Consider the following 24,604-nt stretch of genomic DNA (forward strand, 5'->3'; position numbering starts at 1 on the left):
AAAAAAATTAATGAGAAATCAGGTCGTTAGTAAGAGATGTGAAGATTAGAGGAAATATTTATGAAATTTCCTTGTAATTATTTTAGTATACAAATCTTGACATTATCCAGAATCTTGAAAGTATAAAAGGGTCCCTAATGTTACCATAAGTATATAACTAAGTCTTAATTAATAATCTTCTAACTTTGTATTTCAAATCTCCTATATTCAAAATGACTACAAAAAATTGGCCTATAGGCCAATGGACAACAGATCTCTTTGATTGTTGGGATGATCCTTCTCTTTGTAATTACTTTTATTATAAACTCTTAATTATTATTATTTTCTTAATTAAGTTTAGTTATTATTATTATTTAATCTTTTTTTTTTTTGTAATTTTATCTTATTTTTGAAGGTGTGAAGACTTGCTTTTGTCCATGTGTTACCATTGGAGAGGTCGTTGAGATACTTGATCAAGGCACTACATGTAAGAAGAAAAAAAACTTTAACATTTAGGGGTTTATTAATTATTAACAAAAATAATTTCAAAAAAATATTTTTTAAGAAAATAAATCTTTTTATAGGTAACCAAATAGGGGCAAACACCACAAAAATGTTTTCTATTAAAAGGAGAAAACAACTTTCTTCACTTATGGTTATTCCGTGGAGAAGGCGAATCTCGAGTAATTTTTATTGATAAATATATAATTTAAGCTAAAATTATTAAATTTTGTCAAATCTGTACAATACATGATACATTCACCCCATTCATTCGAAATAAATCAATAGAGTTTCTTCTGAATATATTTTTCTTCGTATTAAATACACCAATTGCTCCTTAATTATCAAATTTTACCTAATATCACTAAAAATTAATTAAATATTACTTAATATTTTTTTATTAATAAATATTATACATATTTGCTAACTAAAATGCAATTATTTTTTTTATTAATGGCAGCTAAAGGACATGCTTGTCTTGTTGCTTATGCTATGGGTTCCATTCATTGTGGATGGATTTATGGGAGAAGATATCGAAGAAAATTGCGTGAAATATTTAAATTACCAGAGAGTCCATATTCAGACACTTTAATTAGTTGTTGTTGTTGTGTTTGTGGTATTTCTCAACAATATAGGGAACTCAAAAATCGCGGAGCAGATCCATCTATAGGTAAGAATATAAATTTTAATTATATATACCGATGATATAGATATTTATTTATTTGTGAAGGTTATAGAGACTACATGCAATTATTTTATGAATGACCTAAATTTTGTACAAATGTTTTTGTATGATATACAACTTAAAACTCTAAACATGAAATTCATATTCATGTAGAGACACCTACTACAAAATTTGCTTCAATATGAGATATTTAGGGGTTTTTTAAGATTTTCAATATCTATGTTTTCCAAATTGATACTTTATTCCGCTCTTTTCATCATAGTTTAAGCGCGATTGCTATAATACATACTTTCTCGATCAGTACAAATTATATGTATTTATTTATTTTGCAGGGTGGGAAGGCAATGTTATGAAATGGAAACGAGAAGGGGTTACAGTGCCACCAATTCCTACATCTTCCATGACTCGTTAATTAATTAATTAATTAATTAATCTCATCTGTGATGTAATTAATATTTAATACGGTGTGATTATTTTTTGTGCCATGAAGGTTTTTTGTATAAAAATAAAATAAAATTATATGTACTATCTATTGGAGAGAGAGTGTGTAGAAATGGGGGGATGTAAAAATAATTGTTTGATTGTGTTTGTCATAGTGTGGATACTTGCTTAGCTATGTATTTGTCACATTAAATACTAATAAAAAGTTGTTTGTTGAATTAGTGTGACACTATCTTTCTGACTTTATAAAAGTTGTTTCGTACGCGGGATAAGATGAGATATTTCAGAATTAAATTTGTTTGGCATTGTCACATATTCTAATGCTTTCCTTATCATACAAAGCGTCCTACTCGAACCCGTGAGGTCAGTAGAGATAACTTTACTGTTGCTTCAGGCTCCAGGTCACTAGAGATAACTATACTATTGCTCCAGGCTCCAACTTTATTAAAGAGGAAGAGAAAACTAATTATCATCACAATAGAATATATATGTTTCTTATAGTGTCTCACCTTTCATAAATAAATAAGCAACAATTCTACATCAAAAATTCATTTCAAAGGGGGAGAAAAACAAAGAAAAAGCACAAAACAAGTTACAAGAATGAAGTCACTATCAACAAGGCAACAATACACATAAGAGTTCGTTTGGATTGACTGAATTTAAGTAGCGTTTAAGCTCCGAGGCCAATGAGATTGTAGCAAGCCGAGGACTTGACTCAATGCAGAGTGAATCCAGTATCAGAATTTACAACGTCCCTGTGCAAAACGACGTATGATCAGCTGTTTAAGTATCTTAACTAGTCAGCCAAAAATGTACCAAAGTGTCGTGCTCTTGAACATGTCATGTGGAAAGTTTTTAGAATAAGAAGTTGCCAAAAAAGGAAAGAGACATTCTTTTTGAAACGAACTGTAAAAGGAAAGTAAAACAAGCAAATTGAAACCGAGTAAATAACATGTTTTGAAGACTAAAGCTTACTTGAAACTAACCTGTCAAGAACCAATGAAGCAATATTTGAAGTTACAATCCAAGATCATGAGGGAATATAGAAAGCTTGAATCCAGTGCCTTTATCGCCATCCTGTTCTTTTTCTTGATTCCTTTTTAGTATCGCTCGTGCAGATCTAGCTGCAGACTCACTGCTACTCTGGAGTTCGATTAGCTGGAGGTTTTTCACATCAGCCAGTTCAGCTGGGAGTTCCTCAAGCTTATCACATGATATGAGTGCGAGGTGTTTTAGTCGCGGAAAGTTCCCTGATGAGGCTTTCCAAGAAGTTAGATCAGTCCTTTCAATCCATAAGACCTGCAGACGAGGAAAACCACCGTCCTCTTGCTCCCACGACTGTCCTTTAAACGCATTTTCTTTCAACTTCAGCACCTCAAGGTCTGGTAATAGACCTAATATAGACATATCTTTCCATTCAAACCAAGTGTCTACCAGAGAGAGCTTTTTTAGCTTCTGAGGGAAAATATATGCAGGAGGAAGGTGTAGCGGTTTACTACTTAGACGAGTATCATTTACTAACTTCAGATATTCGAGGCAACCTAACTTACCTATGTTACTGAACAAGCCAGAACCAGACCCGTCTTTACTGGTTTCTAAAAGTGCATCTATTTTCCCACGAACGCCTAATTTCTTGAGATTAGGAGTTCTAGTAAAAACCTCTGCTGTGCAACACTCTGGTGCGATAGTTGAAAGTGTTTGTAAGCAACGATTCACCAAGTTGTCCTTGCTGCTCTTGGGGCGCTTAGTAGAAGGCAATGTAGCTGAGGCGTTTGTGCACACATGCCTTAATCTTGTCATATTCCAAATGTCTGCCTTGATGTCAAGAGTAGCCTGTTGCGTCTCAACGATAAGTGTTTGTATGTTCCAAAGATTCCCAAAATCCGCGGGAATGGTCTTAATCTTGTCAGTTGAGAGAGCAATGTACCTCAAATGAAATAATTTGAAGAACTCACGAGAAAATCGACTGAACTTGATTGATTCAGCATCTAGTACCCTAAGCAATGGAAAGGCTTTCGGGATGGACGGTATTTCATTTGGAGGCATGTCAATTTTCTTCGAGCCAACACATAAGAATGACCTGACATGCTCACCGGAGGGCTTCATTGATAAGAATTCAGGAACCAAGGAATGAATACACAAACGACGATAAGTGGCTAACTCTTGTTTCCCTGGAAAAGATCGTTCTTGCCCTTGTTTGATTTCTTGAAAAAGATTCTCCTCCATCATGGCCTCGTGTCTGCAGAACTCATGCAACATGTCATGAACACGACATATTTTGATTTGACCACTGCAACTCCTTTGCATTACCATCACTAAGTTCCTATTGACAAGATCATTTAAGTGGTCCTCTGCTACATCCTCCAGAGCCAATGGTCCTTGGTATTGTATGAATCCTTCCGCGATCCATAAACGAATCAACTTCTTAGCTGGAATTTGAGAACCTCCTGGAAATGCCCCACAGTATAAAAAACACGCCTTTAGGTCATAAGGCAAACGATCATAACTCATTTGAACCAATTTCTTGCAGTTCTCTGGATCTCGATTTATGAGGTGCTCACCGACACTGGCAGCCACCAACTCCCACTCCCTTGTTGTCTTTCCTTTGCCTATCAAAGCTCCAGCGATAACCACTATAGCTAGAGGTAAGCCCATACATTTTTCGGCTATACTTATCCCGGGTAATTCTAACTCAGGTGGACACTTTTCCTTGTGAAAAACCTTCTTCTCAAGTAGCTCCCAACTTTCATCTTTTGTTAAAAACTTAAGATCATGAGGTTTATCATTACAACGCTTCGCCACATTTGATTGTCTCGTGGTCATCAACACTCTATTTCGTTTACCATTATTAGGAAAAGCAATTTTGATACGATCCCAAGCTTCCATCGTCCACACATCATCCAAAACAATAAGATATTTTCCACCTTTTCCAAGAAGCTCCTTCACTTCATTTGCTAAGTCATCCTCTGGTGTATCATGATATTGTTTGGTGTTTCGAGTAAACTTGCTGATAATGTTGAGAAATATTTCCCTTCTCTTGAATGTTTGAGAGACATATACCCAAACGCGGGTGAAGAACTCATACTCAACCTTTGGATCCTTGTAAATCTTATATGCCAAAGTTGTTTTACCAAGACCAGGCATACCAACAACTGGCACAACCTCAACATAATCTGATCCTCCAATGAGACGATCAATTACAGTTTTTGCTTCATCATCAAAACCAACCACATCATCTTCCTCAACTACAGGGGCCTGTTATAAGATTGTAAAGAAGAAATCCATAAAGCATATCAATTTCCTCGAAGTACTAGTTGAGTATACGTGCTTACTAAAACAAGATTCTAAACGCGACCTTCATTACATGTATAGCAACCACATTTCATAATTTATCAAAATCTTCCTTTTAGTTGAGAGTACAGATTTCACTCCTCTAAATGCACTTCTCACAAAGGTGGTATACTGAATATACATTATGATATTGTCTAGCTTCTGTATAAGTTAGCTCAACCTTAAAGGCTTCTAAATTGCTTCATAATGTAAGGTATGCTGTATCATTGTTTCAGCAAGAGTTAGAGAGAGTATAATTTTTTTCTCTAGTGTAATAAGCTTATAGTTATAATGATATATTACTTGAACTATTATTATTATTAATAATAATAATAATAACAGAAATTAGAAGAATATGAGAAAATCACCTTCCTCTCTTCGTCACCTCTGTTGAAATTATCATCCAAAGTTATAGCTTGAAGGCCATAAGCGTCATTTTCTCTAATTTCCTTCACTCTTTCCCTTATACTTTTGATCTCATCCGCTACCCCTTTCGCTCTAGCCACATGAGTAATATGAAACCATTGAGCAAATTTGTTTTTATCATCATGTCTCTTAGCTTCAATCACAAATTTATCAATCGAATCTTCAGCATCGTTCACAACTTTTCTGATTTTCTTCACCATTTCTTTCAAAACCTGGAAGTAAAATAATTTATTCGTTCTTGTATTTATTCTCATCCAAACATTAATATACATTACGAACATGCTTGGCCTTGCACTGTGAACTTGTGGATTGCACGATGACACCATTCTTCTATACTCAGCAAAAGAGACAGTTATGACACGATCGATCATTTTAATTAGTCGACAAACAAGAAGACATGAGAAGAATATTTGCTTATTTTTGTAGTATCATACTATAGAAGAGAATACCATATAGATACTAACTAGAAATGAAAGCACAGAGATTCTTTCATCGAACTTTTGTTGCAAATAAATTGTTTCTATAGAAATGATATACTATACTTTGCAGTTACTTTAGTTATGTAAAAAATATTTTCAAAAATTGAGAAATCTTATAAAAAAAAAAATTATGTTCCTTTTTCATCCTCCGATAGAACTTGTTATTATTTATTTCACTGATATGTATGAATTGATTGTGTTCTAATAAAAAAAATTCGCTCCGCACTAGAACATAAATTTTGAAAATTTATCTTTAAAATTACTATGAAACTTGAACAAATGTACTGGCTCTAAGCCTCTTTTTGGATCCTCCTCTCACCCGACTTCATTATTATTTAAGTAAAATGTATGTCCAAACACAATTTTAAATTCCAAAAACCACAACTTGAATAACTCAAACTTTCAACTTCAAATTTTATGATTAAATGGAAATTGAGATTGAACCTATTAAATTTAAATCCTAATATGCCCTATATAATTGTAACAATGCAAAGCCTACTTTAACAAATACTCCCTACATTTCATTTACTTTAATTCTTATACTAAAAATAAATATTTCATTTTAAATGAACTATAGTATAGGAATAAAAGAAAACTTAAGTCAACATAAGCACAGGTGGTCAAGTAATATGAAACGAATGACAATATTTGGAATATGAGTTCATATTTTGAATGGCGAACAAATTAAATTATTCCTAAATTTAAGGCAAACCTCATTTTCCCTGCGGGATTTAGCAGCTTGTTTGAGGAAAGCATTAAAGTCATTGAGATCTGTGAGTAGATTTTCAACTTCGCCTTGGATTCCGAGAATCAAATCGGCGTTGTCGATTAGTAACTGCGTCAAATTTTCTACTAAGAACTTTACTGCTACATCCGCCATTGTTGCAGCTCGAGCTTGCTGGTTTTTGGGGTTGTTGACGACTAATAATTGGGAATTTTGCTAGTAACTGATTGGGGCTTTTAGAACATTTTGTCCTTTTTTTTTTCTTTTTAAGATATTTCTAGGTACAGTTGCTTTAGTTTAATCACATCACATTTTATACATTTTTTAATGTCGTTATCTTATATTAAAAATAAATTAAAATATGCTATAAGCTTTTGGTTTTAAGTAATATCAGCCGAAAAGTTTAAAATTGAATATTATGAAAAAAAGAAAGTAAGATAAACTGTTAAAAGAAAAATGGTATTATTATTTATCTCAATTTATATGATATTTTATTTTTTCTAATTCATTACGAAAAGATGTTATCGTTTAAAATTTATTAATAATTTTAAAAAGTTATCGGTCTTCCTATTTCTTTGTTTAAAAAAACTTATGTTGGCATCCACATTTTATTCTTGATGACATGATTTGTTGAGGTGTTCACTATTATTAGATTATTTAAAATAAAATAATTTATTTTTCAGACAAAATTTTATGCTTACATTAAAGTTCATTTGAATTTTCTATTGAAAAGTCACTACTCCCTAACTAAGATGACTTTATAACTATATTTCGAATCTAAAATATATAATTAAGGATGAACTTCATCGCAAACCTTGATACATAATTTGCCTACATGCTCTATTATTAAAGGTGATAAATAGAGGGGTTGAATTACATTTTGGAGAGTCAAAATGAGTTGAATTAATAAATGAGCTGATTATTGACTCACTCAAAGTTATTTGGATAAAAACATGCTAAAATTTGGGACAAAACTCAATCCTTTCAATTTTTATTAAATTTCGATTACTTTATTTGTTGTTTGATAATTTTTCAAATATTAAAAAAAAAATTACTGTTCTTTATCATAATTATATATAACATATCATATGATTATCAAAAAAAAAAAAATATATCATATAAAAAAAAGAAATGTTTTCTCGAAAATCTTTCATGGATTAATAGGGGCTAGATATCAGACCAAAATTGGGCTAAGCTTATAAATGGCCGGGCAAGACATTAAAATGGGCCTGGACCTGGGCCTTTCAATGTTTTGGAGTTTGGACCAAGAACCCAATTACACATCAACATGCATTGGAATATATGCTTCTTTTTCTAAAAACAAATAAATAAAATGATTTCACTTATATATAATTATTATATTATATACTCATAAGTCATAATGTACAAAAAATTCCAATATGATAAAAGTCGACCTCAAAAATTTACATCAAACATAAAATCAATGATAAAGCTAGTATTTTTGTAATCTAATGTAATAATAACCATTGCAAATCAAATAAAAATGGAAAACAAAAATAGGAAATTTTACACGAATTTCATAGTGTTAAGAGCTAATCACATCTTATTTCTATTTTTTTTCTAAATTATAAAAATTTCTTAAATTTGGTGGTATCCGGATACATCTCAAAATGTCCCAATACATCGAGTTTCGGCCTCAACATTCCGATATATTTCGTGCATCTCGATACATCGCGCACGTCCCAATACATCACGTAAAATGGTGTATTCGATCGATATATCGCGTAAAGTTATCTGACCAATACATCGTGTAAAGTTCTGTAAATAAAAAAGAGTTGAAATTTTTTAAATTTCTTCAAATGATAGGAAACTTTTTTGTAAAAATAATAAAATAAATTGTGTACTTATATATTTTTTCCATAAAAATATGACTGATGAACTTACAATAATAAGGGAAAGGGGTAATTAAATAAAACCATTTATGACCTGTTTGCTAATTAGGTGGATTTAGCCTCTAATTAAGGTTGATGGGATTTATTTATTTTTGTGCTCTTTCAGATTATACGGAGGGCTGGCGGCTGTTATTAGATAAAAACTCATTCGTTTTTATTAATCACGGTTTATATTTTTCAATTAAATTGTATAAATTCTAATTAGTATTTTAAAGTTATTTTTTAAATTATATTAATATGAAAAAGGTATATCTGTCTGTATGATTTTCCAATATTCAAAATTTTAGATTAACTTAATTTAATTTAATTTTAAAAATTAATTAAATTAAATCTAAAAACATAATTTGACAAATAAAAATAAACAGAAAAAGCCGTAATATTAGCATATAGAAAAATGTATTTTAGTTCCAATGACACATGTTGTTTGCCTTTTAACGTATCAATTATTTTGTGTCCATAAAATATGAGTGATTAGTTAATTTGATGTAAGCATTTCTTATTGGGTATCGTCAGCAATGTCATAGAGTATGATGGAGTTTCGATTTTGGTAATTTATTATTAAATAAATAATCTATATTATTTTATTTTCTGACTTGCCGTGACAGAGCATAGTCATATTTTTTTAAAAAAATATAGGAATGGTGTTAAAGAATGACAAAAGTTTCATATCGGTTATTAATGAGCTGGGTGGACTCCTTATAAGGCTTGGACAATTCTTCTTCCTTTGAGCTAGCTTTTGGGGTGTGAGTTAGGCCTAAGACTTAATTTCACATGATATCAGAGCAGGGCCCGTCTCAATCGATGTTGGGGTCCCCAAAATTAAAATTGCCTCGAGACCTAATTTCACAAATGGGGAAGTCGAAATTTGACTCTAGTTAGGAAAATAACGTTTCTAGTAGAAAAAATAAGGTTTATAAATATACATTTCAAATTAATTATTTTCTCTTGGTCCATACTTCCAAATTCCATAGATATAATCATTTTGAGATATTTATGTTATGATGTTATTATTGTACATATTAGAAATTAAATAAGTTAAAAAATTAATTATTCTTTAAGAAAACATTTCAATTCTTTCATAACTACACCTTACTTCACAATAAAAAGAATTTCGCTTTATTGACATTTTTATATTTCATGATAAAAAAAAAAAATCTTATCTCAAAAGTCTATAAAACACAAATGGGAGATACAGAATTCGAATCTATGTCATATTGGTATGCAAGTCGTTTAATTTCAAGTTAGGTATGAAAAAATTCAAAGAAAAATTAGTAGGTTGGTTATTAACAAATCATTTTACTCATCATACAAGTGTCAAATGTTCCTAGTATTTTTGAATACTATGATAATTTATTGGCAAGACGTATGACTTTAGACTTTATTTACAAATATTAAATAGGACCACTTTTCAAGTCCATATGCGATTAATATTTAATTAGATTAATTAATTACAAACTTAAGATAATAGTAGTAATGTATAATTAGTGTAGGGTCCTAATCCAACTAAACATCCTTAGCCGCCTGCTCCCTAATCCATGCACCATTTGATACGAAACATAAAAATAAAACAAAATTATTGGTTTTTTGCTTCTAGCAATAATTTACGTAACACTATTTTTTAAAAATATTTTAAAATAATAATAGTGTTATATGGTTTTCAATATATAGAAATAGTTTAATTTTAACTTTTTAATTTTACCGTTGATGACAAGTTTTATAGCCCTACAAAATATCGTGACATATTTAAGATTACAAAAAATAAAAAAACTTTATTTATTTGTCGAGCTATCGTAATACAAATGGTCAGAAGTAAATTAATCTCTCATGTATTATGACTTCATGTGTTCTGCTCGTGAAATAGAAAAAATATTGCATCGATCAATAAAGGCTAGAAAGTAATTAAATGCATCGAATGTCTTATCATGTTAACAAGATAAACGAAGTAATTGTTATTGCATGAATTAATCAGGAAAAAGAAAAATTATATATTTAACTATTCATATTTACTATACTTTGAAAATTTGAAATTTACTATTAATATTATAAGGCCTAATCCATCGGTGATTCTTAAACTTGGCACGAAATTTTACTTAGACATTTTAATTGGGCGATGTTTATTTTAAACCCCTCACGTAGGATCTCAGTGTCATTTTGACACTTTTCGCTGACATGATATGGTGAGTGTAATACACTTATAGTCAGCGCGTGAGAAACTTTTTTTCAGGCCAAAATATTATTTTTAAAACACTGTTCATCTTCTTCCCTCAGTGTTTGTGATTATCTTATCCACAATACACCAACAACCCACACTACTGCAACATTGCCATTTATCTTATTAAAATTGAAATAATTTTTAATTTTTCAGATCTAAAAATCACCATAACCATTATCTTCTGCTCATTTTGTTTCTTTAGATCCAACAATTAAATTTCAGCATCATAAAATAATTACTCTATTTCGTGTTCACATATTTGAATTCTCTGCACATACGAGAAAGTAAAAAATGTGGATGGCGCTCTAATAGGGTGGAGGAGCGGTTGGGTTGGGATATGTGGGGTGGAGAAGACGCCGGGAAGAGGGGGTGAAGAAGACAAGAGTGAATTTCTTGAATTATTTGAGTTTTAACTACCACATGTCCTCAAGTTAGTGGTTATTTTTCTTTTTACTTAAAAGTCATTACTTTAGAATTATTTTTTTATATATATGACATGTATCTTTATTTTATTCGTCACTTTGACACGTCATTGGCAAGTGTATTACACACACTTTGTATTTTTAGATGATTGTTAAAATAGTGTCAAAATGACACAACTAGATCCTACATGAGAGGTTTAAAATGAACATCACCCAACTGAGGTATCTAAGTGAAACTTCGTGCAAGTTTAAGGGATCACGAATAGATTAAGTCGTATTATAATATATACTTCAGCTAAGTTTTTGAAAAAATAACATAGGTAAAAATACATACATATTTTAGTACGATGGATAAAGAAAAAAATGTTTTAGTGAGCGTCAAGTTAACACTTCATACAAATTAAAACTAGACATATATACATTTAAAATTAAATAGCTACTTAGATTATTAATATTTATATTGTTAAGGGGTAACATCATAGCCGTTTGAGCAACAACTTGCACCTTCCCTTTTATGAAATTCTTTTTTGTAGCACTATAAATTAAAGTCATGATAGATACACAAAATATACAAATTGGCCTTTAGTTTCTCCAATAATCTCTCAAAAAAATGGATGATCTTGCTCTTATCTTTTCTCATCATAATAATGGTGAGTCATCAAGAAAACAACTACATAAAGAAAAAGAAGATGAAAAGGCAAATTCTTTAGCTTGTATAATTTCTTTCAACAATAATTTTGAAAATTCTTTGTTAATCCCAAAAGATGAGGCAAATAATACTATAAGTTTCTCAAATATTAATAATATTATTAGTGCAAAATTTGGAGAAAGAAGGAGTGGAGAGCAAGCACTTGAACATTTGTTGGCTGAAAGAAAGAGAAGAAAGAAGATATCTAAGTTGTTTGTTTCCTTAGCCTCTCTCATTCCTGGCCTCAACAAGGTATGTACTGACTCGATTAATTTAAATTTAAATAACAGTATATGACTCAAGGGTTTAGTTGTAGGGTGATCGATAAAGATCTTGTGTGAATTATTCTATAATAGTTCGTAAAGTACTTGTAAAATAATTTGAGAACAATCTAAGGAACACTAAAGTTATAAGAGTTTTATTAGTAGTTTATATAAATGTGATTCACTTGGTGTATTTGTTATCATTTTTAATTGAGAAATAATTAGAGTTAATAACTGACCGTAAATTTTCTTTCCCTTAAAGGTTTTTCACGTAAAATTATGTGGTCTTTCTTTTCGTTATTATTCCTTTCATTAGTCATTATCTCATACCCTAACATTTAATCAAGGAGGAAAATGACATTACACTTCCTATAAAAAAATGTTTCTTATCATTTTCAAAACTCTTGAGGGGCGTTCAATTAACCAAATGCATGCAATATAATATTAGTAGCTCATTCAGACATAATAATTTTAGTCAAACCCTATATGTATTGTTACTAAATTCACTAAATACATACAAAAATAGTTTTAAACTCGAACTCATAATATTCTAACATTTTGTATCGGCGCATTAATTGAAACATGTTAAATTATTATATGATAGATGGACAAGGCATCAATTCTTGAAGGAGCAGCCACTCTCATTAGACAACTTGGTGAAAGGGCAAAAGAAGATGATCACCATCAATCTACCATAGACATGATGAATAAGAATAATTTATTACCAGAAGTTGAAATAAAAAGTTTAGAAAAAGAGTTGCTCATTACAATATTATTATACAAAAACCAACAAAAAAGAAATATTGATGAAATATTAAGTGTGATCCAAAGACTTCATTTAACTATCAAGACCACCAATTTCATGCCATTTGGCACCACCTCAATGCATATCACAGTTATTGCTCAGGTTTGATTTCCTTCCTACTATATTTCATGTTATATACTAACACATATTTAATAGAATTTGATGTTTATGAATTCTATAAATCTCATATTCATCTTAATTTTGAATTAATTTTATATATATTTTGTTGAATTTTTCTTAACATGTGCATATAGTAGATAGATGTTGCAAATGAAAATATTTCATTTCTTTAGTTTTAATGAGAGTTCATACGTTAAATATAAAAGCAATCTCTCATCTTTTCGAAGAATTTAATAAGAAACGAGGTATGAATCAAAGTGAGTTCTACATATTATGCGTAGAATATAAGCATATTTAACTTTAAATCGAAATTAAAAATTGAAAGGGTCGTGTGTCAATTTCGTTGAGAAAGCACATGCCCAAGATAAACTATTGATCTATCAATTACACATAAAAGGTCCGTTTGATGTACAAAGTATCCTATGTTAGTAGAATTCAAAGAAGGATTATACCCTAGAGGTTATGATATAGACAGCTTCCCTAATACAATGGCTACTTCCACGGATCGATTACATGTCAATTCATATTTGATAAAAATATTTTTAAATAGTAAAATTCAGTTTATCCAAATAAACTTCATATTGATATTTGATTCGTTGGTGAGTAACAACGAATCAACTATTTACAGGTTAAAAAAAAAACCAATAATCTCTAGTAGAAATTTTATATTTGTGTAAAACAAATTACTTAATATATATATTTATAAATAATTTATCTCATACTCGTGAATGTCAATGAAGTACATCATAATTCATAATACATTAATTGCATGGTGTTTCATATATTTCAATTTGTTATATATAATAATTTTTATTTTCTCTCCTAATATTTTTTTACAGATGAATGATGAGTTTTGTGAAACAACAGATTTTCTTGCTGAGAAATTAAGATCATTGATAAATAAAGTGTGAAGACTAATGTCTGGACAGCAGACAAGTTATACATTTGTTATTATATATGCAAATAATAATTAATTAATCACTATATGCTTTTGTTTTTAACTAATTAATTGATCACATGTATTTTGTACATATGTCTATCGCTGTATCGCATAATTTAAAATATGTTTCTATAAATATGAGGAGAATAATAGTGTCATCCTTTCATGTAATGTAAATTCATATTAATCGAAGACTTCAATCCAGATAATAAAATTTATTTTACATATGAATCATTTTAGAGACATTAAAAAAAAAATTCTACGATTTAATAGTGGTAAATTAAACAAAATTTGTTGATATTCAATACTTGGATCCGTTCTATAACCATTAATTATAGTGTCATTCCACTATTTCAATACAGTAACATAATAATTTGAGATTGGTTAAAATTGAAATATGTTTGGGATAATAGCACTTTTTATTCATAAGTTATTGGTGAATTCCTTTTTTTTTTTTGATATATTATATAAGCAAATTTAGTTTTCTTATTGAATTAAAATGTCTGTTTTTTGGTCCTTTCATATAGAAAATAAGTCATATTTTACTATTTATAGAATTATTTTACCGTTTAATATGGAGTAATAATATAAAATTAACACAAGATACGAGTAATTAAAATAGTAAGATGGTATTGTATTTATGTAATTTTAGATAAGAGGTTATGGAGGTTGATGATTAGGTAGAAAATAATTAGTACGTAGTCGAGCATTATTTAACTTCCTTATCAATATGTTATTATTATTTTCTTAATATCTTGTTCTTCGATTTATTACTAACATGTTGTTTCTTTTACTTTTCTTACCGTATTATTTGTTATAACTACTATTCTCTTTTCCTTTTACTTTTAGCATATTCTTTCATTGCGGTATATTTTTTTTATACTAGACTTCGATATACTTTATTTATCTATCATCACAAAGACAAGGATAAAATTATACACCACATATTTTAGAAATTAGAATTCACTTATGAAATTACATCAATATTATTATTATAAAGAGATGTTTAGTCGAATACCTTAAAAAATATAATCAGAATTATGAATAACCAAGGGATTTAAACACTGTTAACCCAAGATATTTTCAACAAGTATAATTATTAATTAATTGGAGTGGATTTAAATAAAGTACCAATATTCCAAGAAGTGGAATGCAAGCAGAAAGAACCAAGAAAAATACCCCTTTTTTACAAATAAAATTAGTTTGGCATGGAAAAAAATAAAATAAAATAAATGGCGGCTAAAAGTCAAGTCAAGATAATTTTAAAACTAAAATGTCACAAACTCCAAATATTTATTAACTGAATTTAATCATAATGCCGCGTTTGGATGTCCCACTAACAAAACAATAACAAGTCAAACTAAATTGGTAAACTAATAATCTACCTGGTAATTACCTTTCAAAAATGATTCTTCTAATTGATTTTTATTGTATAGTTGTATGGTGTCAATTAATAAACATTATTGTAATACTTTGAAAAATATATTGGTTGATAAAGTTGACCAAGAGTTGATAGTGACTAAAAATCTAACATTTCAAGGGTCATCATGCCGTTTGATGAGCTACTTAACTATATTTTGAGCTATAAACTAAATCATTTCGAATAGTTTACGAGTAAAATTAACCTCTTTTCCTTCAAGTATGATCAATATATACTCTTTACGTTTCATGTTATTTAACTCGTGTTGATAATTGACACACATTTTATAAGAAAATATTAATTAAAGGTGTATTTTACTAATATAATAAAATTATATTTGACTTTAATCTATCGAACAAGTCTATCAAAATGACTGAAGATCTAAGTATTTCGAAGCGGAGAAAATATATAACTTAAACCTTTTAATACTAAACTCACTTTTCAAGTATTTGTTTTCAACACTAATTGCCCTATCACAAGTAGGTAGAAAACATTAATGGTGAAGAGTTTCATATTTGAAAAGTCAAAAAAATACAAATCCTTCTAGGTTGAGTAAAGTATCATTTTCTTAACTTTGTGGACTAGTACAATAATTTACTTGAGAATAAAGGGCCCACTCATACATATTAATTGACCCAAATTCAAACTATATACGACTATTTAAGCAAAATAAATGACGAAAATTGAAAGTGTAAACAACTAAACATTATTATAAGTTATCTTTAATTAAAATAATTAGTGTTTAATTTACACGCATAGACTAATATACAAAACGGAACATATTCTTTGAATTTGTTTCCCCTATCATCCTAATTAAGTTACTAATGGACCAATATTATATAGAAAAAAATAATCCAAATGTTTTATGAATCTATATTATTGTGATTATTTATAGGGAAAAGGGTCTGATATACCCTACAACTTTGTCATTTGGAGCTGATATATCCCTCGCTATAAAAGTGGCTCATATATGCCCTTACCGTTATACAAACGACTCACATATACCCCTGCCGTTACAATATACTCACATATACCCTTCATTTAACGGAAGTTAAAAAAATCGTTTTAAATTTATATTTATTACTTCTAATTTTTTTTAAAAAATTATTTAGGGGTATATATGTCACGACCCAAAAATCACGAGTCGTGATGGCACCTATGTTCCCAACCGATAGGTAAGCCAACCCAACAAGTATCACCAATTCAACTTAAACGTGAGAAAGATAAGTATCAAACTAATATCTAACATACTAAGTATTCAAATAAATGCGGAATATAAATAAAACTACCCCAAGATTTAGTGTCATAAGTACAAGAGCTTCTACAATATGATACAATTCCAAACTAATATAAAAATCTAAACATAAGAATTATCCTATCAGCATAACAAAATAACCTAATAAATAGAGGTAGACTGAAGGTGTGGGCCGCAGAATATCCCAAACAGCACACCACAACTCCAAGATAATTCAAACTCATATCCAATCTCGAAGAACGTTCCCAAATTGAAAGTCAATCACTCAATCTGCACCACAAAAGTGCAGCAAGTGTAGTATGAGTACGAAACCACGTGTACCCAGTATGTCTCATTGACCGACAACGAAGAAGTAGTGACGGGAGTTATATAAGAAAATAAATTCTTAGATTATACAAGTATATATATATATATATATATATATATATATTACACTTACTATTTAAGTTTCATCAATAAAGGAAATCAACATTAAGTATTTTCCAAACACCAAACGAAACATAAAATCATCAAGAATGAATGATGGGATGAAATGCAATGCAATATGATACCATGTAATGATATGTCTCAGAATACCCAGTACTCACTCAACCGTATATACATGATACTCCTCGGAAATACATCGAGAGTTCATGACCCATGGGGGACTCGCGAGGTCCATATACCGACACGGACGATCTCCACGTGTCTGTGCGGACGATCTCAACGCACTATCATAATATCAAACAATTTTCGCACGGACGGTCTCCACGTGCCCAAATTACAATCTTAACATCTCACCATCCCCAGCACGGACGATCTCCACGTGCCCAACTTATACTCAATCTCATGTCTATGCATGTGCACAATATTATTTCAATAGAGGGGATGATGATGCATCTCAATCAATCAATATGAACATAATACATAACCACCTCAATTATCACAACTATACGGGTGAAATAAATAAAACACAATCACACAAGGAATTCAAGTCAATAATATATCAGCTAATGCCCATATGCTTTGGCATTCTCAAATTTCAATCCACATTCTATAATAGTAATTTTCCTTTTTATAACACCGGTACTCGTACCAATGCCCGTCACACCATTGATACGAGACCACCATCTTTCCCCCTTACCCCTTGTCTATTTTCATTTTTTTTTAATCTTTAATTAGGAAAACGTCCTTCAACAAGTCTAAAAAGTCTTAACATACCTTAGATGCCGAGCTTGTGCCACGAATCTTTTAAGATTTTTCCTTTCCTTTTCGCAAGGTTTCGGAACGTTCCCAATCTACCAATTTTGCAATATTCGTAAGTAAGCAATTTTTGTAGACATTCAAATTATTATATGTCTATCATAGACGCTAAAACTCACTCATATTTTCAACCAAACTCCAAATCTTGATATATATTGGTATGCCAAATTTTTCATACTTGCTAAATTTCAAGCCAAGAACTTAACTCTAACCTCTTCAAATGGACTAAAATTCAATGTTAGATCATATAAAATAACACCTAATAATTAATTACCAATTTAAAAATCTATTATCATTGTATACATTATTATTATTATTTTTTTTTGCAGAAACCCATTTGTAAACAAGTGCCAATTTTCTAGAATATTTATCAAATTCCAATCATTGGCAATCATTGACAATGATTGGCTCAATCTTATTCCTACCATTCTGAAACTAACAATATATATAATAAATTCTTTTGACAAAATCACAGAAAACATTAACCTGCAGCCATTCAACTATTCGACTTCGATCGATTTATATATATATATATATATTTTTGAATACTAACCCAATTGCTAACAATGTAATATAATTTAGTAATCATCACCAACTTACCCATTATTTCTTATCACCCATTATCAATATAGCATAAAATAATAACATAATCCCAAGCACTCCGACAATATATTACTATATATAGAATTGAAAAGAACGAATATCTCATATCTTTACCTGAACAATGGCTATGATTTTTCTCCCTCTCGCTGGTCGCCTGTGGTAAGGTTTCGCATCCATTTTTTTTTTTAAACAAGAGTTTATTAACCGTGAAACCCCACTAACCTATTATCTATATTACTTATTTAATAAAAGTTTCATCAATTGGGTACTCATAGTTATCTAATAGTTTAAAAATACCCCTTTAAATTTTTAAATGGAGTCAAACTAGTCCTAGTTTTCAAAACGACCTAGCGGGTCGTTACATCATCTACCACTAAAACAAACGTTCGTCCTCGAACGGTAAAATAATAGGATATCAATAGACGCTCAAAAAGTTAGAGATATCTGGTCTATATGTTTGAATTGTACTCCTTAGTAGCCTGATCATCCAGATGATACTTCTTCAATATCAAAAACATTACTATTACACTCAACAATAAAAAAAAAACAATATAACTCAAGTTCAACTTTCCTTTCTTTTTGAATCTCATCACACCTTTTATGAGTGAAACCTTTAACAAAACATGTTCTCCAATCATGAACTATAAATCACGAACCTTTTTAATTTGTATAACTCTCACCTGTTTTTAAGCGATGAGAAACCTATCTTGAAGAACTTGACCTTATATAAGAATTTTCTCAATCGATCAGTGTCCCACAACCCAATCAGCTCAATACATCATATTTATCTTTTGGATATCAATATGTCCTACCATGCAATATCTCGAATGACGCTATCTCACTATTCAAATGATAATTGTTGTTCTATGTATACTCTACTAAAAATAAGAACTTGACCCAATCACCACTAAAGTTGCTCACACACGCCTGAAACATGTCCTCTAAGACCTAAATAGTTTATCAACAGACCATTGAAGGTGAAAGCTTGTAATAAAATCCAACCTAGTACCAACTCCATATGCATAGACATCCAGACATGAGATATCAATTATGTATCTCAAATAAATTTAAAATGGGCATCTCATACAGGTAACTATCTCCTGAATGTAAATCTAGACTAACTTATTCAAACTACAAGTAATCTGAACTAATATAAAATATATACACTTGGTAAATCGGTCCATTATAACCCATATAACGTCAAACTTGCACAAGATACGTGGCAACCCTGCCAAAAATTTCATAACAATATATTTCCACTCCAACTCTAGTATAAAAGCATCATTTAATTCCTACTTTCATGCTTTTGGTGCTCATAATTTTCTTGATAACAATTCAAACACGAGATACAAATTCAATCCCTTCATACGATACTATCGATAATATTGCTTCAAAATAAAATATACTCCAATTGCCTCTAGATAAAATAAAAAAATTGAACTATCGAACTCTTTCATGATTAATCTAGTCAGCTCACATATTGGAAGAACATAATTAAGTCTATAATACTTAAAACTCATTCACCACCAAGAATTTCTTCCTTGACTTCTCCTTATAACACCTTATCGTAAGTCGTACACAAATTTCCATCACCAAACTATCGAACATGAATAAGCATCTCACCTCATGTAACAAAGGTAGACTACCCATACTCACTGTATTTCACCCTAAGTAATCTACTAGCACATTTGTTTTGTCCATACGATAAAGATTAATCATTCCATAATCCTTGAGAAACTTCCATATCCATTGTATTAAATTTAGATTTCTCTTATTAAAACTTATACTAAACACCTCGCAATACACACTATAAATAAATGCCTCTACAATTTTAATGCAAGCACCACCACCACCAAGTTTAAGCTATAACTAAGACAGTTCTTGTCTTGAACTTTCAACTATCTCGAAGCATAAGCTATTACTTACCTTTCTTCATTAATACCCAACCAAAAGATAAATATAAAGAAAGACCATCCAAACACAGCTGTTGTTCGGGCCTAAAAACAGTATCATACTAACCTCTGAATTCGATCTCCACCGTTCAAATCAACCATTAACATGTCACGAACACTCAATCCAAATTTCAGCTCGATCCAACGGTTAATTAATCAGGAAATACAATCTGAAGTTTGTTGGTCGAAGGGAAAAATGCAGCAAAACAAACCTTTTTCTTCTCTCTTCTCTCCTCTCTCTTCTCTTGTTAAAAGCTCTCTAAAAAAAATCTATTATGTCCTAAAGTCTTTCAAAAGAAATACTACTGAGTAGTTGAGTTATTCCCTCAAGACCATCCTCTATTTATAGAGTTGTGTTTTTTTTTTTTTCTTACAAGTCAAAACCAACTGGAAATAGGATTACAATTCAAATCCTTTTCCTAATAGAATTGAAAACAAAATAAAGAGAATAAATCCAATTCATTTTCAAGTAGGATTAGACGATGAGCCCCTTGGTTGAAACATGGGCAATAGCCCAACATTGAGCTTTAGAAAACTCACCTCACACACATCAAACCATTGAAAAGCCGATTATTTCTAGGTTAATCTAGTTAATGCATGTGTAATGAATGCGAGCACCATTGATACTAACCAACTAGGCGTAAGAAAATCCAAATATCATAGCTAAAATAGGCCAGTCCCAATTTCAAACTGCCTCAATTCTCTTGGGATCCCTGTTAATACATTTCTTGGTCACTTACATTTCAACCATGCCACCAAACTAATCGAAATCCACACTTAAAAAAAAACATGAACAAAGCTTAATTTTCTTCAGAGTCTAGAGAATCATCCTCAAATAATGCTCGTGATCCTTCCTACTATGGGAGTATACCAATATATTCTAGATGAAAATAATAACAAAGGAATCTCAATATGATAGAAACACCCAATAAAAATGTACTTGATCCAACAAAATTCCTTACTCAACAAGTCTTGTTATCGTTCTTTCAAATTTATCAAAGTATTCCAATAAGAAATAATAGAAATAGGCCAAGTGTTTAACTATAAGTCAATACTAATTTTTTATATCAATCTCACATGGAATGCCCTTAAGAAAAATTCTTGCACCATTTAAATGATTTCTAAAAGAGACATAGCATCACTAGTATCACAACTTAAGACGAATAGGTGAAGCAACCCTTATTCCTCACAGTGAAACTTTAGAGACAATGATGCCTTTCTTAAATGGGTAATGATACTATCCTGCCACTTAAATTTTTAAATATTAGAATATTTGAAGTTAGTGTCTTACACTTATAGTCATAAATTTCATGACAATGAGAAATTCAATCCATAACCAAATGATGTTTAAATCTTCCTCATATAAAATAACTATGATTTTCCACGTGTCATATACTATTAAGTCAATATAAGATCGATGTAATCGATCTACCACTAAGAACCATCTACAGGTGTAGGAATATGTATAGGCATAAGAGAAAAGGTCACAAAGCATATCCAGATTCAAAATAAGGTACATACTTACGTAAAATAAAGTAGATCCACTTTCGAAATAAAATTATAGTCAACCGAGAGCATATCGAACTATACTTTGGACAACCCAGGTTACTCAAATACAGTTATTTATTTGCGGAGGTAATATAACCAATCATCACTGTATTGTTCTATGATCTGTGTATTGATTCATAACTATTTTGTACCCATCTCTACAAGTGTTCTCATATAGCTTCATACAAGTATCCTTTCCAACATCCTTTGACAAAAGAATTTTTTTTTCTCCCCTCTCAATTTCAACAATATTACTGATCCTTAATTCAATATATAAAAAGCTCCCCGCAATATGAATTTATCACTATTTATCATTAATTATTCATTAAAATATTCTTGCTAGTCGATATTAGTATAGCCTTTTATAATCTCTTGATGTATTTAACTTAACTCACCTTGTTGATTCTATCAAATGAAATATCAATATGGTCATCGTGCCATTCAACTTGAACTATTCAATTTATCTTCAATATACCTCCACTCTAAAGGATAAAAAGGGAAATATGTCATACAAATCTTATAACAAATCTTAGTCTCTCAACATCATGATAAGTGATCACATTTTATATCTCTACTCAACTTTTTCCCATAGCCTTACCATAATGGCTAAACTCTTATTTGATCAATTGAATGTTCCTAATCTTATCATTATCTTCAAGGCATCAACATATACCATTTCATTACTAAATTATTCACATATCATAAACACATGTTATAAAATTGTCCCTAGTAAATTCAAATGAAGTTCAAGTATCCTTGTCTAAATCACACCTTGAGAAAGTTGTTCTTACTATTTCAAACCTCGTCAATTTCATTATTAAAATTCGAAATGCTCAATACTAAGTTATTTTTATAACCACACAACTTACGTACTAAACTGCATAATATCATCCCCTACCACAAATGTCAAATTTGAAAATGTCTCCTCACCGTTGGTGAGAGAATGAAACAAGAATTTTGACCTTAAACCAAACCACACACGCACGATTAGGAATGAAAGAAGAAAGTTTCCTAAAGTCCTGTAGTCTCTCAAAGATAAGTAACGGACGTCTCCGCACCTATCCGTAAGACTCTACAGACTCAGCTCTTGTACTCGTGAGACCGATGAACCTAGGGCTCTGATACCAATTTGTCACGACCCAAAAATCACGAGTCGTGATGGCACCTATGTTCCCAACCGATAGGTAAGCCAACCCAACAAGTATCACCAATTCAACTTAAACGTGAGAAAGATAAGTTTCAAACTAATATCTAACATACTAAGTATTCAAATAAATGCGGAATATAAATAAAACTACCCCAAGATTTAGTGTCATAAGTACAAGAGCTTCTACAATATGATACAATTCCAAACTAATATAAAAATCTAAACATAAGAATTATCCTATCAGCATAACAAAATAACCTAATAAATAGAGGTAGACTGAAGGTGTGGGCCGCAGAATATCCCAAACAGCACACCACAACTCCAAGATAATTCAAACTCATATCCAATCTCGAAGAACGTTCCCAAATTGAAAGTCAATCACTCAATCTGCACCACAAAAGTGCAGCAAGTGTAGTATGAGTACGAAACCACGTGTACCCAGTATGTCTCATTGACCGACAACGAAGAAGTAGTGACGGGAGTTATATAAGAAAATAAATTCTTAGATTATACAAGTATATATATATATATATATATATATATTACACTTACTATTTAAGTTTCATCAATAAAGGAAATCAACATTAAGTATTTTCCAAACACCAAACGAAACATAAAATCATCAAGAATGAATGATGGGATGAAATGCAATGCAATATGATACCATGTAATGATATGTCTCAGAATACCCAGTACTCACTCAACCGTATATACATGATACTCCTCGGAAATACATCGAGAGTTCATGACCCATGGGGGACTCGCGAGGTCCATATACCGACACGGACGATCTCCACGTGTCTGTGCGGACGATCTCAACGCACTATCATAATATCAAACAATTTTCGCACGGACGGTCTCCACGTGCCCAAATTACAATCTTAACATCTCACCATCCCCAGCACGGACGATCTCCACGTGCCCAACTTATACTCAGTCTCATGTCTATGCATGTGCACAATATTATTTCAATAGAGGGGATGATGATGCATCTCAATCAATCAATATGAACATAATACATAACCACCTCAATTATCACAACTATACGGGTGAAATAAATAAAACACAATCACACAAGGAATTCAAGTCAATAATATATCAGCTAATGCCCATATGCTTTGGCATTCTCAAATTTCAATCCACATTCTATAATAGAAATTTTCCTTTTTATAACACCGGTACTCGTACCAATGCCCGTCACACCATTGATACGAGACCACCATCTTTCTCCCTTACCCCTTGTCTATTTTCATTTTTTTTAATCTTTAATTAGGAAAACGTCCTTCAACAAGTCTAAAAAGTCTTAACATACCTTAGATGCCGAGCTTGTGCCACGAATCTTTTAAGATTTTTCCTTTCCTTTTCGCAAGGTTTCGGAACGTTCCCAATCTACCAATTTTGCAATATTCGTAAGTAAGCAATTTTTGTAGACATTCAAATTATTATATGTCTATCATAGACGCTAACACTCACTCATTTTTTTCAACAAACTCCAAATCTTGATATATA

At 30.8% G+C, this 24,604-nt stretch overlaps 3 protein-coding genes across 4 annotated transcripts; 2 read left to right on the forward strand and 1 right to left on the reverse strand.

Annotated features, from left to right (window-relative positions):
• Window positions 1-169: 169 nt before the first annotated feature.
• Window positions 170-1,824, forward strand: LOC107020043 (protein PLANT CADMIUM RESISTANCE 9-like). The gene is made up of 4 exons (XM_015220382.2): window positions 170-285; window positions 395-466; window positions 941-1,150; window positions 1,498-1,824. Exons 1-4 carry the CDS (start codon window positions 213-215, stop codon window positions 1,575-1,577), a joined length of 435 nt encoding a protein of 144 aa, XP_015075868.1. The 5' UTR covers window positions 170-212; the 3' UTR covers window positions 1,578-1,824.
• Window positions 1,825-2,072: 248 nt separating this feature from the next.
• LOC107018487 (putative late blight resistance protein homolog R1B-16) lies at window positions 2,073-6,842 on the reverse strand. 2 transcript variants are annotated; one of them, XM_027917258.1, is made up of 4 exons: window positions 6,554-6,833; window positions 5,305-5,692; window positions 2,593-4,861; window positions 2,073-2,361 (listed from the first exon to the last, which is right to left on the reverse strand). In XM_027917258.1, exons 1-3 carry the CDS (start codon window positions 6,604-6,606, stop codon window positions 2,624-2,626), a joined length of 2,679 nt encoding a protein of 892 aa, XP_027773059.1. In that variant the 5' UTR covers window positions 6,607-6,833; the 3' UTR covers window positions 2,073-2,361; window positions 2,593-2,623. The 2 variants fall into 2 exon arrangements, with proteins under 2 accessions (XP_027773059.1, XP_015074468.1); XM_015218982.2 differs by having other exon boundaries at window positions 2,092-2,361; window positions 5,305-5,574; window positions 6,554-6,842.
• A 4,856-nt stretch (window positions 6,843-11,698) lies between these two features.
• LOC107020070 (transcription factor bHLH18-like) lies at window positions 11,699-14,151 on the forward strand. The gene is made up of 3 exons (XM_015220399.2): window positions 11,699-12,052; window positions 12,668-12,970; window positions 13,828-14,151. Exons 1-3 carry the CDS (start codon window positions 11,723-11,725, stop codon window positions 13,897-13,899), a joined length of 705 nt encoding a protein of 234 aa, XP_015075885.1. The 5' UTR covers window positions 11,699-11,722; the 3' UTR covers window positions 13,900-14,151.
• Window positions 14,152-24,604: the final 10,453 nt, after the last annotated feature.

This window comes from Solanum pennellii, chromosome 5, assembly GCF_001406875.1.
Source record: "Solanum pennellii chromosome 5, SPENNV200".
In the NCBI taxonomy this organism is placed as follows: domain Eukaryota; kingdom Viridiplantae; phylum Streptophyta; class Magnoliopsida; order Solanales; family Solanaceae; genus Solanum; species Solanum pennellii.